The sequence below is a fragment of the Saccostrea cucullata genome, unplaced genomic scaffold, assembly GCF_032062105.1.
Source record: "Saccostrea cucullata isolate Sc308-1 unplaced genomic scaffold, CSIRO_AGI_Scuc_v1 ctg944, whole genome shotgun sequence".
NCBI lineage: Eukaryota > Metazoa > Mollusca > Bivalvia > Ostreida > Ostreidae > Saccostrea > Saccostrea cuccullata.
Window position 1 is genome coordinate 55,781 of NW_026931427.1, and position 16,497 is coordinate 72,277.

The window sequence follows — 16,497 nt, forward strand, 5'->3', positions numbered from 1 at the left end:
GACTGCGTTAACCACTATGCTACGAAGTATATGCATAATCGATGTCTGTCAGTGTTATTTAAATGAACGGGTTTGGTATAGCGTAATTTTGTTCAAAAAAGTTCGATTTTCATTTATAGAATGGGTTCAGATTCCATTTTTGGACAAGTGAAATAGATTTCACATTTACGTTTCTATCATTTTAGCATTAACGAAAAATGGAAACTTGACCCATTCATGTTCAAAATTCATTTTTATGGCTATAGTAAACCCATTTTCCACTAAATATGCTTAACTGTCAACTTTGAAAAAAATATTTTCAAATGATATGTAGTTCAGTAAAATAAAATAATAAAATCTTTTGAAGATGACATTACTGAGAACATGATTTTAGAAAAATGCAACTTTTCTGTTAATTTTGAAAATTGAGAAAGATATAGTCTCAGAGCGGGAGATTGCCCACGCCCTGTATGCCTTCTTTCTTTGCTCGTAACTCATGTAACTTTTTGGTCTATGGGACTTTCGTTCATTGTGTGTGTTTTAAAGAGTATGAATAATGATATTGTAAGAGAAGGGTTTCGTCAAAGTTTAAGATCCATTATTATGTTTATACTTTTTAATTTTTGCTTTAATGTTTTAGATTTTCAAGAAGAAATTTTAATTAAAATTCAAAAAATTCTGTATTAACATATGTCCCTTGTGGGAAAAAAAATGATAAAAATGGCGTTTTGGCTTGACAATAATAGTCAAAAATTCCTGTGAGAGTAAGTTCTCTTATCAGAAAACATTAATTTGAGACAAATATACAATTCATACACTCTCAATCATAAGGAAAAGGAACATTCTAATTTCTTCTGGAATGTAAGATTTATTTTGCTTTGATTTTTGTAATTAAATTAAAAAATGCACTTGTTTTTGATTATTTTTTTAGGCTGGCAGTTTATTTACCCTTGGTATCCTATTGTATTCCGGTAGCTGTTATGCCCATGGCTTGAATGGTAACACTAAGTTTAGATTCATCATTTTGATTATTTTGGAGAAGTTGTTCTTTTTTCCGCCTGGTTCAGAATGTTCATCAATTGATAAAAATTAACATATCGACAGATTCACAATAAATGGGGAGGGGGGATGTGAACGATATAAAACAGTCATATGTGAAGATATCTTTGACAAATTGTGATTTAAAGAAGCTCTCTGCATTTAATTATAGGTGAAGTGTTTTCCATAAATTTTAGAATATACATGTTTATGTTTTTATTTTATTTTTTTAATCAATCAAATTATCTTCATATAATAGAAGCACTTGTCAACACAGTCATATCATCTTCGCCATGCCATGGGTTCTGGGTAAAAAAAGCGGCTAAGTGTTGTGTCAGGACCCTTAGCATGGCAATGATGTTGTCGACTAAACAAATGTTTTTTTTTCTATATTGTGCAATTAATCGTCTAATAAAGTACTGTTAAAATTGATTTGATTTTTCCATATAAGTACTCTGAAAACCATTTATATTATATATGACGTTGACTTTTGGCTTAAAAATATTAAGATAACGAAAAGTAATCAAGCTCAAAATTCCACTGGTGCATAAAAATTTGGAGTAGAGTAAACATGAAATTTATGTCATATATATTTATTTGAAACATCAGTGGGATCATCAATCCATGGGCTCAGTTGCCATGGAGGAATACGCATCTTATGCAGACTGGTCATACTTGATGAATTGGTCACAGAAAAATCCGAAGACGATTCAGTATGAAAATAATGGCCTAACATTTTGTATGCATTTGTTTTAACGATATATTGTATTTGCTTTGATCTCATTAAAATGACCATAAAGTTTGCAAAACTTTTACTTTAAAGGGGACTTATAATATCCTAGTCATGAACTCGTTTTTAAATAGTTTGGGCACGTTTGTTATTAATGTAGATCATGTTCTTGCCTATCGAATCATTTGAGAAACATAAACTCAACTACAAAAGATGATGGAAAAGTTTAACTGTTATCAAAAAGTTTTTGTTAGGTTTGTCTCTCCTAGTAATATATACAAATGTGAAACAAATGTGTCAGACTTTGTAGTTTGTTATTTTTATTTCGAGTACTTCAAAAGAATACTTTAAATCATGTAGGAATAAAAATTAAATATTGTGAATTGATAAAACGTCGTAGAGTAAAACCCAGGTCACATTTCCAAAAACGACCAATGGCCGACGGTTTTTGAAGCAAAAATGGGATTCTATGGGTGACAGTCGGCAGTTCATCGGCTGTTGTCTTGCCCGATTTTGACCTCTTTTTTGTCGGCCGATCAATTTTGTGACTATCGGTCCAAGTTATATTTTTTCTTCGTCGGTGGCCGATTTTTTCAATTGAAGTTACCCATCGACTAACCTTCGATCATCGTCCGATCATCGGCAGTCAGTTTATGAAGTCGGTCGACCGTTGTTCGACAATAAGGGTGTCCAAAATTTCGGCCGACGGTTAATATCAAACTGTAGCTCAGAGCTCGATAATCGGGCGAGGATTGGCCTACTTGTGAATATTTAACCTATGTAAAGGAGAAAGGCCTCAAACTGTCCATTATGTTAGAGAAAGAACTAATCTTGGGCCTACGGCCCTCGATTAGTTCTTTCTTTCACAGAATGGACAGTTTGAGGCCTTTCTCCTACTTAAAACATGATTCTCTTTGTTCTGCAAATTTAACAAAAAATGTGCAAAACAGGTAGCACACATACTATAAATTATTTGTTTTCAGAATGGACAGTTGCAGGTAAGCTTGGGGTGCACAGCAATTTGTTGAATAGCCATTGTGTTTCCAGTTGCAAATAACAAACGGTCTTTGTCTAAAGAATGGACAGTTACAAGTAGATTTCTGGGGATGCTAGTTTTTATATAAAAATGCAACTCCCCAAAATCAGTTTACATTTTGCCTTGTAAAGGCAAACATGTTTCCCTCCAGTGGAGAGAATATATGACAGAATCGAAATCGAATTGAATCCAAAAGATGCACAAAACCAGTGATACTTTGACCTGGAAACAGATAATAGTAAGGGTTAAAGAAAATATTATCCAATCTTTATCCCCTCAAAACTTCGACGACAAATACAGATATTTCGAATTCAAACCGGAAATCTGTTTTTTTTTATTCGAATTTAGTTTTTGAGGATATATTAATTGCAGCAGTGTAATGGTTAAATGCAAATTGTGTTCCGAGTGTTGGATAGCCATGGGCCAACTACTACCTGAAAATGTAACGTTATATCACATCAAATCTGGAAATGTTTCAATTTTGATTATTTGCTGCTGAAATATTTACTGCAGCAATGTAGTTTTCTGGGTGATGGATTTCATATCAGCCTACTTCAAGCTTAAAATGGATTCTTCTCGAGGGAATGATGCTTCCAAAATCTTAATCAAATGTGAAATTGTGTCATTTAAATTCGAGTTTTGTGAATTGAAATAATGTGCATTACTCATGGATTTAAATGTGTAAAATCGAACAGATCCGGTGCAAACACTGTGCTTTGGATTTACTTATATCTCCAAGTTCTTTTTGTTATTCACATGTACATTAAATCGTATTTATTTTTTTTTATAATAATTTGGTTTTGTTTCCCTATTGTCACATGCTAAGGTTTACCTGTAACTCTCCATTCTGTTTGTTTTAACTGTCCATTCTTATTGAAAAAACTGTCCATTCTTAAAAAGAATGGACAGTGTTCCAAAAAGAATGGACACTTACAGGTGACTTATTGGATTGTTAGGGGAGTTAGCTCAACACTAAGCTATAGAATGGACAATACAAACAAAAGGTTTACGTCAAAGTCATGTTTTAATTAGATTCAAATTTGTAAGAATTATTTCTCCTGTTCACTCTGTAGAGAAGGAAGATAGATGTCTGTCATCTAAATGTTTAAGGCATGAATTTTGTCATCGTCGGAAACCCACGGGTGATCTCGTCTTTACTTATCACCCGTGGGCAAACTCGCCGAAAAATCGTCGTATGTAATTAAATATGCATGGGTCATTTGATTGGCCGCATTACAGAGTCGCGATGCGTAACAACTAATCACAATTCACGTTAAGTATGAAAGTTCGGCATTGCCAAAAACATGAAAAACTCATTCTGTAGTTAACACAGCTGATATATCCACTCACCTGTGCATTTTGCAGTTAGAAAGAGCTACTCCTACATAATATCTGACGGATATTAATGTCAGTGACCTGTACGAATTGATTTTCATTGTTCTAAATCAAACTTCGCACGTTTTAACGAGCGTCAAAATATTTACCATAAATAGCAAAGTAATAAACGTATTTTTCAAAATTGAAGAGTTTCAACTTTCTGATTGGTTGACTAAAAACAACAAATTAGCATATTTTACGGCGATATTTCGGCGAGTTTGCCCACAGGTGATAAGTAAAGACGAGATCACCCGTTGGTTTCCGACGATGGAATTTTGTGTGATTTTTAGAAATTTGCCCCTTCCTGTGGATGCAATTTGTTACATATATACTAGTGGCCTAAGTATAAAATACAAAAAAAATATGAAGGGATCGATGGACGGTTCCTTAACCACTTGTTACAATTATGGCTTCCTGTGACGTACATCCTAAGAAAAAGATTCAGGTGCATGAATTGTCAACGAGTCTTTTGATTCTGGCTCTGATTTTGATGAATATGATTCTGACAGCGAACATTCATTTGGTAGCGAGACGGATGAAGTGGTTACGATATCGAAACAACAATGTTTAAATCTGAAACAGGTACTTGAATCTTGGTTTATAAAAATATGTACTACCTTATAAAAAGTCTTATTGATCTGTAAAAAAAAAAAAAGAAAGAAAGAAACTGTTGATGGGCGCATGATTATACACTAGAGATTTTTTACAAGGCAACATATGCCTAGTAAACCTGTTTCTAACCGTTCTATAGTAACCAAACACCACAGAGACCTTATATAGACGTAATCAAACCCACAGCACTCAATATACATGTTTCCTGGATAAAGAATTGTTTGCTCTTAACTTTCAAGGTTGGTACATGTACATGATGTAGCAATTAAAATATCTATATAAATTTAACAATGTTGCAAAATACATATACATCATATTCACATCTGCATTTATAGCATAATTAGTATTTTGGGGATGATGAAGAGGGGGGAAAATTGAATAGGTCCAAGTGTTTTGGAAGACTGTTTAGTAATAGGGTAAATTAAGAATTTGATAAGGGGATCTTCACTGTCAATTTAATCACCATAATTGCCTATTATGTTGAATAAATGTTGAATCTGGTAAAGAACAGCATGGTCAAAGCTTCTCAGGTGAGCGATGCGGCCCATGGGCCTCTTGTTTATGAAATAGGACAAATTTCTTTATTGCAGCAAAAGGAAAAGTGTCAACTAAAAGTGTCAAATACTTGTGCAGACTTTTCAAATTCAAAGGTCAAAAGTCACTATGTGTTCCTTGACAAGTTTGTGTTTAAAACAGCTAATATTATAAATATAAGACTTGGAAATTGTGTAAAGAAAGGGATTTCATTTTTTTAATACTTTGTGCAATTTCAGATATTTAACTTCCATTTCTCTGTTAAGTTTTTCAATGGGATTTTCAGCTGTGGAGATAGAAAGAATTATTACAAAGTGATTCCAATGTAGTTTTGTGAACAGAATCTAGAAATAAGAAGAGGGGTGACAAATTGATGTAGATGCAGCATTAGCGTGACCTCTGCTGAAAAAATGGTAAAGATGTTTTAACACAATAAATTTCTTCTTTCACATACTAACTGCAATTCATATACTGTAAACAGAGAAGTAAAGAGAAAGTATAAATATATGAATTGCCCTGTCTGTGTGTGGAGTTGCCTCATGCATTTCCCATGAACTCTGTAACTTTGCTACAAGAAGATAAGAAGTTCTTGTTTTCTTCAAAAAAAGCCAGAAGATTGTGAAGAATCTCACCCAAGCTATTTGATGATATTTTTCCGAAATTGGAATATAAAAATGTAGCATTATCATAAACATGACATTTATTTATTTGTGTAGTATGGCTTATTTTAATATAATCTGAAAACTTTCTTTTTTCACATGTACATGCTTTGCGTTACTAGTTTAAGTGTATATGGATACAGACAAGTTGTTCTTTTAACAAGGAGTGAAAATTTCTGTACTTGTTTAATTTTCTACAGAACTTATTGGATGCTACAAAGGAAGAAAATGGGGTCATACTGAACAGAATAGTTTGGATACATCTCATATCTTTTGAAAGCTTAAGTTCTCAAGGTCAACTTGCAAATGATTTAACGAACATGGAGAAATGAAAATAAAGACAGTTTATGATCATAGTAAAAGCTTGCGTACTGACCAATATTTCAGGATAGTTTGTATAGATGTTAACTTGTAAGATTTATTGGTACATGTACATAAAAATCGTAAACATGTTTTTCAATGTATATCAGGTATCATTTGCAGGAATACACAAAAATCCGAGTAAATAATCAGTTTTTGTTATGTTAAATAAGCTCAAAGATCAAGGTCAACATTGCTTTAGTTTTACCAAATATATATTTATTAAATAAATTTTAATTTCCTGTATACAGGCATAGTAAATAATTCATAATATATATAATTTGGGAATTGAGCTGTGATTTTTTTCTTAATTAGTATCTTAAATTTAGAACCATGACGTATACTCAAGCAAATAGGATGTTTTCAAGCATACAAAATTTCAAGGTCATTTTAATTTTGGAAGTGAATATAATAAAATATCAGGAAGCAGTCAAACATTGTTGAATGCTCTTAGTAATTGACTTAATAAAATATACAAATTTTAATCTGCAATGAAATGAAAAAAAAATAGAAATGTCTATATTAAATCTGTTTATTTTTAAAACTTGGTGTTTATTCATTTTGAGTTTGTTGCCATAAAAATATTTTTGTCAAGAAAATAGTTGTGAAAAATATCTTTCTAGTATGTCTTGTTTCTAAGTTGTTTGACTTTTGACTTTGTGACTGCAAGATAAACAAAGACCATCTCTGTAGGAATAAAGTGTAGACTAGTTAATTTAAAATATTAAATAATGTATGTATTCCTTGTCGTCCAGTTTGACCCTTGACCTTTGACTTTGTGTACTAAATTTGATGACTGTTAAGCAATGAGTCCCGAAGATTTGAATGAAAAATATCTCTTCATAAACGCTCGCTCAATTTCTGAAATCACTTGTCAACAGAAAAAAAATATATGTGAACCTATAGCAAAGCAGGAAACAGGATATTAAATCTTAGAGATAATGGAAAATCCCAGTTGCATAATTAATCCGAGGTCACGAAGAATTGTTGATTTGACAAAATGGAGTATCTTGGCTTCGGAAAAGACGCACTGTATGTCTTTGATCTAGTGGCCGGGGCTCTGGGTTATAAGAAGAATGGACAGAGCAGTGGTGCAGATTTAGTGAACAAGGAGGTCACAGAGGCACTAAGAGCGCTCCAAAAATCAACGGTGTTCCTGAGAATAGGCGGACTGTCCGGTGCCCTGGCAGTTTCAATGGCTGCATATGGAGCACATGGTATTTATTGTACATAACTTGCTTTCATTTTTACACGTGTGAGCACAAAGAATTTGTATAAAGCCAAGCGATCGAATTGTTAATGTTTGCATATATGTGTAATTTTTCTAGTCTTGGGAAACTGAGGAACAAACGAATTTAAAAAAAGGGAGATTTTATATTATAAACAGTTAAATAATGCCCAGTAGTCTTTTTGCTAGCTTAAAGAATACAGATGACCATTGAGGGGAGAGGAGAGAGAAGATAAAAATTCTTCTGTTGTGTTTTACTATAAATTAATACGAGGGCCGTTAAAAAATTACGCGGACTGTGCTATTAATTACTCTTGCAGACGTCATATAGTTATGAAATTTCACAGAAATATGTATCTTAAAGATTCCAATAAATTTTGGGCAACATTTCTGTATTTTAAAAAAAATTCTACTGAAATTATCGTATGTTGATATCGCTGATGGAGAGGTACGAAGCACGACAAAAAAATTAAAGCAAAAGCATGCGGAATCCAAAATTTAACTCATTTATGTTCTATAATTTGCGATATTTTTCGACAATTTTCTCAAATGCATCTTTAAATTGTTCTATTATTATGTATGTAGATTTTTGAAGCATTTTTGACGTGATATTTGAAGCATTTACCGAAAAAATACAGCGATTTTTCTCTGATGCGATTCCCATGAAAATGACGTCTTCTGAATTGACGGCGCACCACTCTTTTGTTAAATTATATGTAATGCTCAAAATATCTCCAACATAGATCCAAAGTATGCATAATAAACAAGTAGTAAACTAGGGTATTCGTGACATTCGTCCACAAATAGCAAATTGAAGTTTTAGACCGTTAGACCTCTGTTAAAAGGCTATAAGGGAGGACGGGAAGAAGATTTTCGACGAAAACTTTATCCGGACTGTAAAGAACGTGATTGAGAGTCACTCATATCACACTATATCTCATAAATACCTGCATTTTTTGGTTTTAAAAAAAAACAAGAATATTCTTTACTTGTTTAATAGATATTAAGCTTGACAAGAAATGGTGTTTGGATGTTGAGTAGATAAGGGAACTCAAACTGTGCAGGTACTCTTGGGAAAATGTTGAGAAAATGAGAGAAAAATCACATATTTTTATGCCCCCGTAAACGAAGTTTCGGGGGCATATAGTTTTTGTCGTGTCCGTCGTCTGTCTGTCTGTCTCTCTGTTTGTCTGTTTGTCCGCAAAAACTTTAACCTTGCCTATAACTTTTGATTTAGTGGAGCTATGACATTCATATATCACATGTGTATTTCTTGTGACAAGACCTTTCTTTGGGTACCACCAAATTTGACCTTTTGACCTTGACCTTAGAGTTTGACCCACTTAAACACAAAAATTTTGAACTTTTACTTTGGCCATATCTTTTGAACATGAGATACCAGGACATTTATATTTCACATATGTATTCTTTGTGGAAAGTCCTTACATTGGATACCAACATCCTTGACCTTTTGACCTTGACCTTGGAGATTTCCGTATCTATGAAAAAACTTTAACCTTGGCTATAACTTTTGAACAATAAGTACTACGGCTTTCATACTTCACATATATAATTCTGATAAAAAGATCTTTTATTGGATACCAAGAACCTTGAACCTTTGACCTTGACCTTTGAGTTTGACCTACTTTGAAAATACAACATTGACCATAACTTTTGAAGGGTTCGGGCTAGGGCATTCATACTTCACAAATATATTCCTTCTGGCAAGACCTTTCATTTGATATAAAAAATTTTGACCCTTTGATTTTGTTTCTCCGTGACTTGATGATATGTCCTGAAAAATCACTCAAAATTGAAACCAATTTACAACATTTTGATATGAAAATTTGAAGACCATATAAGTAAAGATTCTTTTATATTATGTGTGACATTTTGCCCGATTATGTCGTCAAATATTTTTTCTGTGCAACAAGTCCGCGTAATTTTTGAACGCCATTGTATGTAATATAAAATGATTCTTTTTAAATGAAAAAGGTGAACATATTAATAAAACTGATAGATCTGAAAAAAAAAACAAACATTGAATTGATACAAAATTGAGAACACGACAAACATATATACACGGATCCCCCAAAATTCCGTGGGATCAGGTACCTGGGAGGAGTAAACATCCCCAGTTAACAGGTCACACGGGCTGTGTGTTCTATGCACTTATCAGGTGGAAGGACCATTCTGTGAGTCAAATCCAGTACAAAAGCAGACCTAACAAGTAGCATGAAACAAGTCAGCTAAAATACGACCCATTGATAGGTTATATTTGTTAACAAGGTCATTATGATCACCATAGAATTTACAAAATGCTAACTTAAAACGATGTTGTTGAAATCCCTCTAACATCAACCGATTTGTCAGTAGCCTGCGTCTCTTAAAAACTCGATCTTATACTCGGAGGATGCTCTTGAGCTTTTGAGAATTCAAATCGGATTTACACCACTTCTAGAATACTTAAATAGCACAGTAAATCTGAAGTTTCTCGATATCCTAGCCCTGTTTGTTCTAACATGTGTATGTTTCCATGAGGCTAAACTAGCTTAGAATTTAGTCCAAATTGTATAAGTTCGTGTTTTACGTGTATATAGAAAAAGCTGGATGTTTATTTCTCATGATTTCTGTTCTAGTGACCTTCTACAGTGAGAACCATTTCAACATATACCAAATGTTTACATTTTTAAATGATATACATGTAGTTCGACTCAGTGAAGAAACTGCATCGTGCAATGACGTTTAATGATTAGCAATCTTTTGATAGCTCCAGCATTGCAAGAAAACTTACAACGTCGACAGGTAAAGTATACCTTTGGTTTGATTTACTACACACAGTCCCAATATTAATCATCATAATTTAGGTCAGACGATGCGTTTCACAAATATCTGTTTTGTATATCTTTTAATAGTGCATGAAAAATATACAATATTTACTTTCTGATTTCCGGTTTCTAATTGTTTTTTAAAATTTGAAACACTAAAAATGTAATTTTTGCAAACAAGTTTTTCCCCTAAAAGATTATATCCTCTGGATGCCTGGTAAGGTAGCTCAATTTTTTGTGACAAAGTATGTTAAAGTATTAATTTTTTAATGACAACATATTAGAAAAATGATATATTATTGAGGAACGTCTCGTCTGTCATACAGGCGTTTTGTTTCCAAGGAAGACCTTTAACTGTTTTCGTTCGGTTTCTTTTTTTGCATTAAATATAGTCTTTTATACCGATTTTGTGTACCGATGTTTGAGTTTTCAGAAACGGCTGGTTGGATTTTCATGAAACTTTCAGATCTTATGAATTTTGATCTGAAACTTATTGGAAATATTTTAGACTTATGACGTCACTTTCGGTCGTGAGATATATATGGACTATTTTCAGAGGGTCGGCTCATCCTGTGACGGTAAAGGAGGGATTTTTTTTGGGGGGGGGGGAGGGGGGTTATTTTAAGAGCAAAAAGAACCGTAGCTTGCCTCACAAGCATCTCGCAATATTTAACACTTTTCCTTTCATATCTTATACCTGTAAATATTTTGATAAAATATATATATTATGAAAGTTGTTCAGAATTATAAGTGTATTTATCTAATATCAAGAAAAAGGGCCTGGTTCCACAAATTAGGGGCGCAGTGGGAACCATTTTGATAAGCTATATTGTGATGTTCAGAATAATGTTTTGTTATACCTTTAAAAAATTGTTCCTATACAAATCTATACGTAAAAAAGTCTAACGTTTTAAATGTTTTGCTGAGCGGGTATAAAAAAATCGATGTTGGACCGCTGAGTGAGATGTTGGACCGCTCGGAGAGATGTTGGACCGCTTACGTCACAGAGTGGGCGGAGCTTTATTTTCATTCGTTGGTGTTAAAGAGTGACAAACCTGATGTTTCATGACGGAATAAATTACAAAATACATGTATGTCAAAAAATATAAAATAAAATGAAAGGTATAACAAAACATTTATTGACAGAGTTCTCGGGCAAAATGCGTTTTGTCGGACCCTCGAACCAAACTGTCTGCCTTCGGCCTAACGGCCTCAGGCAGACAGTTTGGTTCTTGGGTCCGACAAAACGCATGTTGCCCTAGAACTCAGTCAATAAATGTATATTATAAATCACCAGTATAAAATCTAAGGAAGGTAATCTTAATTACTGTGTGAACCAGCTTTAGGACATGTATTTGTAGACTTACCGGTATACACGTACATGTACACTGTATCTTGTTAAAAAACTAGAATTGATTTTGCCGCATTTCATTTTCTTTTTTGATTGCAGATTTACGAGAAAGGATACAAAATGCAGTTGGCGCATTCTGTTGCACTTGCTTATTCAGACAATTGTAATAAACCATTTTTGGTACGTACTTACGGACTGTTTATCAGTTTTATTCGAGAACCATTTAGACTTCCAATTTCCCAGGATTCTCAGTAGGGTGGTTAAGCATCCATTGCGCTTTTTAGTTTAAAATACCATCATTATCTCAAAGACCTTTGACACAGTTGGTAAAAAGCAAAGGAGTCTTAAAATTTATTTTTGACTTGTTAAAGCTTTGATCCCTGGGACCCCTCTTATCAATATGTGTTTCAAATAGAGAAGGATTTGAGTTTTCGTGAATATTGAAGGAAAAGGGTGTATTTTATAACCTTGAGCCCACCCCTCGATCACCAAAAACCAAATCGTGGATGAAATATGAAGATAATGAATAGTATTATTGCTCAATGTAGCTAACGACATCAGAGGCGGGTTCAGGTGCCAATTATTTTTTACGGTTTTCCCTTATTTGATTGTCTTAATAATTTAGTTTCACTTTAAATTTGCTGTTTGAAATGGACATAACTAGGTATAATCAGCTTCAATCAAGGGTGTAAGGAATTTACCTAGGGTTCTTCATGGTACTAAATATACCGTGAAAATACATCTTGCAAGTGCCATGAACAGACACTGAGGAATATATAGCCCAAATATGGCATGCCAAATTCACAAAAATGAGCTAAACATAGTTTCACAATTGATAAACTAGGTTTATCGACTGTAAACTATACTTTACGAACCGTGAACTATAGTTAACAATTCGTAAACTATAGTTTCCATTTGTAAAACTATATTTAACGTTTGTTAACTATAGTTTACGAATGCTATTCTACATTTATATGTCTGTAATAAGAAGTCAACAATAGACTTTTTTGATAAACATAGATTCACGTCTGTAAGCTGTAATTTACAATCTTGAACTATACTTAAGAGTTGTTAATCATAGTTTCACAAATCGTAAAACTATATATTTATCAGATCTTTAACTATAGTTTACGGTTTGTAAACCATAGTTTACAAATCGTGAAACTGAATTTATCAGATAATCTATGTTTTGCAATTGCACATGATTGTTTTCAGTGTTAAGTATAGTTTACGGTTCTGAAACATAGATGATCGTGTTAACTATGGTTTCAGATCTAAAATATAGATTAACATTGTTAACTATAGTTTAAAGTCCGTAAACTATAGTTTACAACTGAAAAACCTAATCTATCGACTGCGAAACTATGTTTAGCTCATTTTTGTGAATTTGGCGTGCCATACCCAACGCTTTCAACCTTTTTTTTTTATCTTTACAGACTGGGTGCTTCTTTGCGATGGGAATTCTGGTGTATTCTGGCAGCTGTTATGCCCATGCTTTATCGGGTAACGAGATGTTTCGAAAAATCACTTACGCTGGAGAAGCTGCTCTCACGGTTGCTTGGTTAAGCATGTTGATTCTTTGAGAAAAATTAAAACCTTAAGTTGCAGTCAAAGAAACAAAAACATAATAAACAAATTTATATGTGAAAGACAAAATTGTCATTTGTTTAAAAAAATTAATATTGAATTGTTATTGATATTTAAAAAAATATAAAATTATTATATGTATATATACCAGGGATGGGATCAATAACTTTAAAAAGTAATTAATTAAATTACAATTACTTTACAAAAGTAATTAATTAAATTACAAATTATATTTCAAATTTTTTGGAAAATCCTATAATTCTTGTCAATGAATATACAGAACAGGGATCATTCATTGTATAAAAGCGGGTCTCTGCACAAAAATACAAGAAATAATATGGTAAAGCCATTGTGTATATTTGTGGTTTAAATTTTAACTTTTATTAACAAAACAGTAAAGAACTACTTGAGATCAGTTTGATGCAGTTTCCTCCACACAAACCCTACATGTACACAAACCGCATGTGATATGATATTTGATTAAACAGGGGGTATTTCAATAGAGTGTAATATTTCACAACTGTAACCCCTCATATTAAATATTTCTTTTGAAGTTAATAAAAAAACTCCTTATATTGCTATTTATGCAGACTATTTTTACTTCATAAATAATATTTGTACAGAACAAAACGTTTTCAGATACAAAATTCGGTTTATTCCCTGAACGTCTACTCATTATAAAATTATTTAATTATCACACTCAATTAAGAGGTCCTCTAAGGGGTCCAGGTAGAGTTTACCTGTGTTACCTTGATGTGATTAATACTTAAATATTTACTGATAATTTTTGTACTCAAGTTCAAGGTCAGTTAATTCACCCAAACTAAAATATTGTTATAAATCTGGAGTTCATTAATACATGTACCATAAATAAACTTAAAATTAAATACTTGATATATGTAATTGAAAGCACCAAAAAACATATTTGTTCATACTGTACAATAAATATTTTTTATTAAAAAAAACTTTTAAAATACGAAAAAGAAACAGTACTACAAAAGACATGTAAAGAGAATTTTTGGCAACTTATCTTCAAAAATAATTTCAAAAATCCCATTTAATTGGGGGTGGGGTGTGTAATTTAAGAGGCCTTAATTTTTTAAAGTTTTAAGATTGTCGTTAGAGTAATAAAGGTACAATATTAACATCTCATAAAACCTGTCACGAAAAGCCAGATAAGCGGTGTTTTTAATTGTTGCTAAAAATTAATTATGAAAAATATACACCAAATGATATGGATAAAATCTTTTTAAAAAATGATAAAATTTTTCTGTTGAATTCCTCCTTTAATAAATACAGGTATAGATAATTCAGGTAAACTCTACCTGTACCCCTTAGAGGACCTCTTAATTGAGTGTGATAATTAAATAATTTTATAATGAGTAGACGTTCAGGGAACACACCCAAAATTCATTCCCAAAATTTTGTTTAGACATTAAAATAATTATCAATTTGAAAGTGTTTCTTTTCTCAAACTAGCAAATCATTTTAAATTGAAATAATTATCCCCATGCATTGGCTTTGTCTTAGTTATCATGGAATGAATGGTGTGTTCAACCCCGGCCCCGAAGGTTTATTCCCCGAATGGCTACTCGGAAAAAAACAACAAGTAATTATCACACTCAATTAAGGGTCCCTCTAAGGGGTACAGGTAGATTTACCTGTGTGAATAATCTACCAGAATTAAAATAAAATAAAATGGATTTTTAAATGATTGTTTTTATAAGAGCACTAGTTTGAATAAATATTTTGTATACATATTTTTTAAATAAATAATTTTACAAGCACAAAACATACTAAAAAACTGTAAATTATCTTGAAGTTCTATTGTTTAGCAGCACTTATTTTCACATTATGTATAAAACAGCATTGTTTCACTTTCATATCACACATATTTACAATATTTACATGAAGATATCTGAAATACAGAAGGCGGACCTTATATTATACTGCCTTTTAAGGTCTACCCTGTCCCTTTTTCTAGTTTTACCAACAAGAGAGAACTTAATTAAAGACACATATTTCTTTTCTTTTTTTCTTGACACACATATTCTGCATTGATCAAGCAACAAACTTAAGATTAAAATATAATAAATGTGTTTTTCATAGATGAATAGACCTTAGAAGGGTGGTGCAAAATTCAGATAAACATGAAACAAAAAAAATTAAATTTTATAAAATAAATGGAAAGAAACTAGATTAACTTCAATCTGTAAAATTGAAGGATTGGGGATATTTTTTGCAATAAAAGCACAGTAAAATGGGGAGGTAGTGGTAACAATATATTATTTAAATACGTGTACATGTGTATAATATAAAGTAATTGAATGTAATTGAAAAAGTAATTGAAATTACATGGTATTTATTCAGTGTAATTAATTAAATTACAATTACATGTAATTGAAAAAAATGTTCAATTACAAATTACTTGCAATTACTTCAAAAAATGTAATTAATTACAGCCAACTACAATTTCTTTTTTCAATTACCCCATCCCTGATATACACGTATTTGCTTCCTCTCTTGTGGTACATGTACTAGTATTGAATTAACTGTATTCAGATAAAAATGTTTTTTCAGTACCGAGTATTTCCAATACAAAAAAATAATAAAATTATCCTAAATTAAGTAAATTTACTTTTTACTGAGCAAATGAACAAAATATAAGAAACAAGAGGTACTGTGAACAATGAGCTCACTAAATGATACCCCCGCCCACCTTATAATTATAATGTCAAAGTCCCTGTTTTGCTTTTGGCCATGGAGACCCGAAATAAGTGTCCGATAAAAAAGTAAAGCAGGAGGTCACAATGGCATTACATTCATGTAATGAAGAATCTGTGAGAGTATCATTAAATTTTATTCAGTGGTATAGGAGGAGTTGGGGATAAGAGATGGGTACCCTTCAATATTATAGAAAAAATGCATTGTCAATGCTTTGCTCTGAAAAACCCAAAATTTGTGTCCGATTAAAACGTAAAATAGAAGGTGCACAATGACACTTTATATGACAAAGATTCTGTGAAAGTCTCATTAAAATCTATTCAGTGGTAAAAGAGGAGTTGCGGATAAGAGATATATAGGCACCACAAAGCGTAATAGACAGACGGAGATACTGATTACTATATATCCTCTCGCTTTTCAAGCGGGGGTATAATGAATTATGTTTTGGCTGTTA

At 32.3% G+C, this 16,497-nt stretch overlaps 1 protein-coding gene across 1 annotated transcript; it reads left to right on the forward strand.

Annotated features, from left to right (window-relative positions):
• Window positions 1-7,271: 7,271 nt before the first annotated feature.
• Window positions 7,272-13,431, forward strand: LOC134232599 (transmembrane protein 256 homolog). The gene is made up of 4 exons (XM_062714595.1): window positions 7,272-7,542; window positions 10,324-10,358; window positions 11,832-11,912; window positions 13,169-13,431. The coding sequence occupies exons 1-4, from the start codon at window positions 7,326-7,328 to the stop codon at window positions 13,313-13,315; spliced, it is 480 nt and encodes a 159-aa protein (XP_062570579.1). The 5' UTR covers window positions 7,272-7,325; the 3' UTR covers window positions 13,316-13,431.
• Window positions 13,432-16,497: the final 3,066 nt, after the last annotated feature.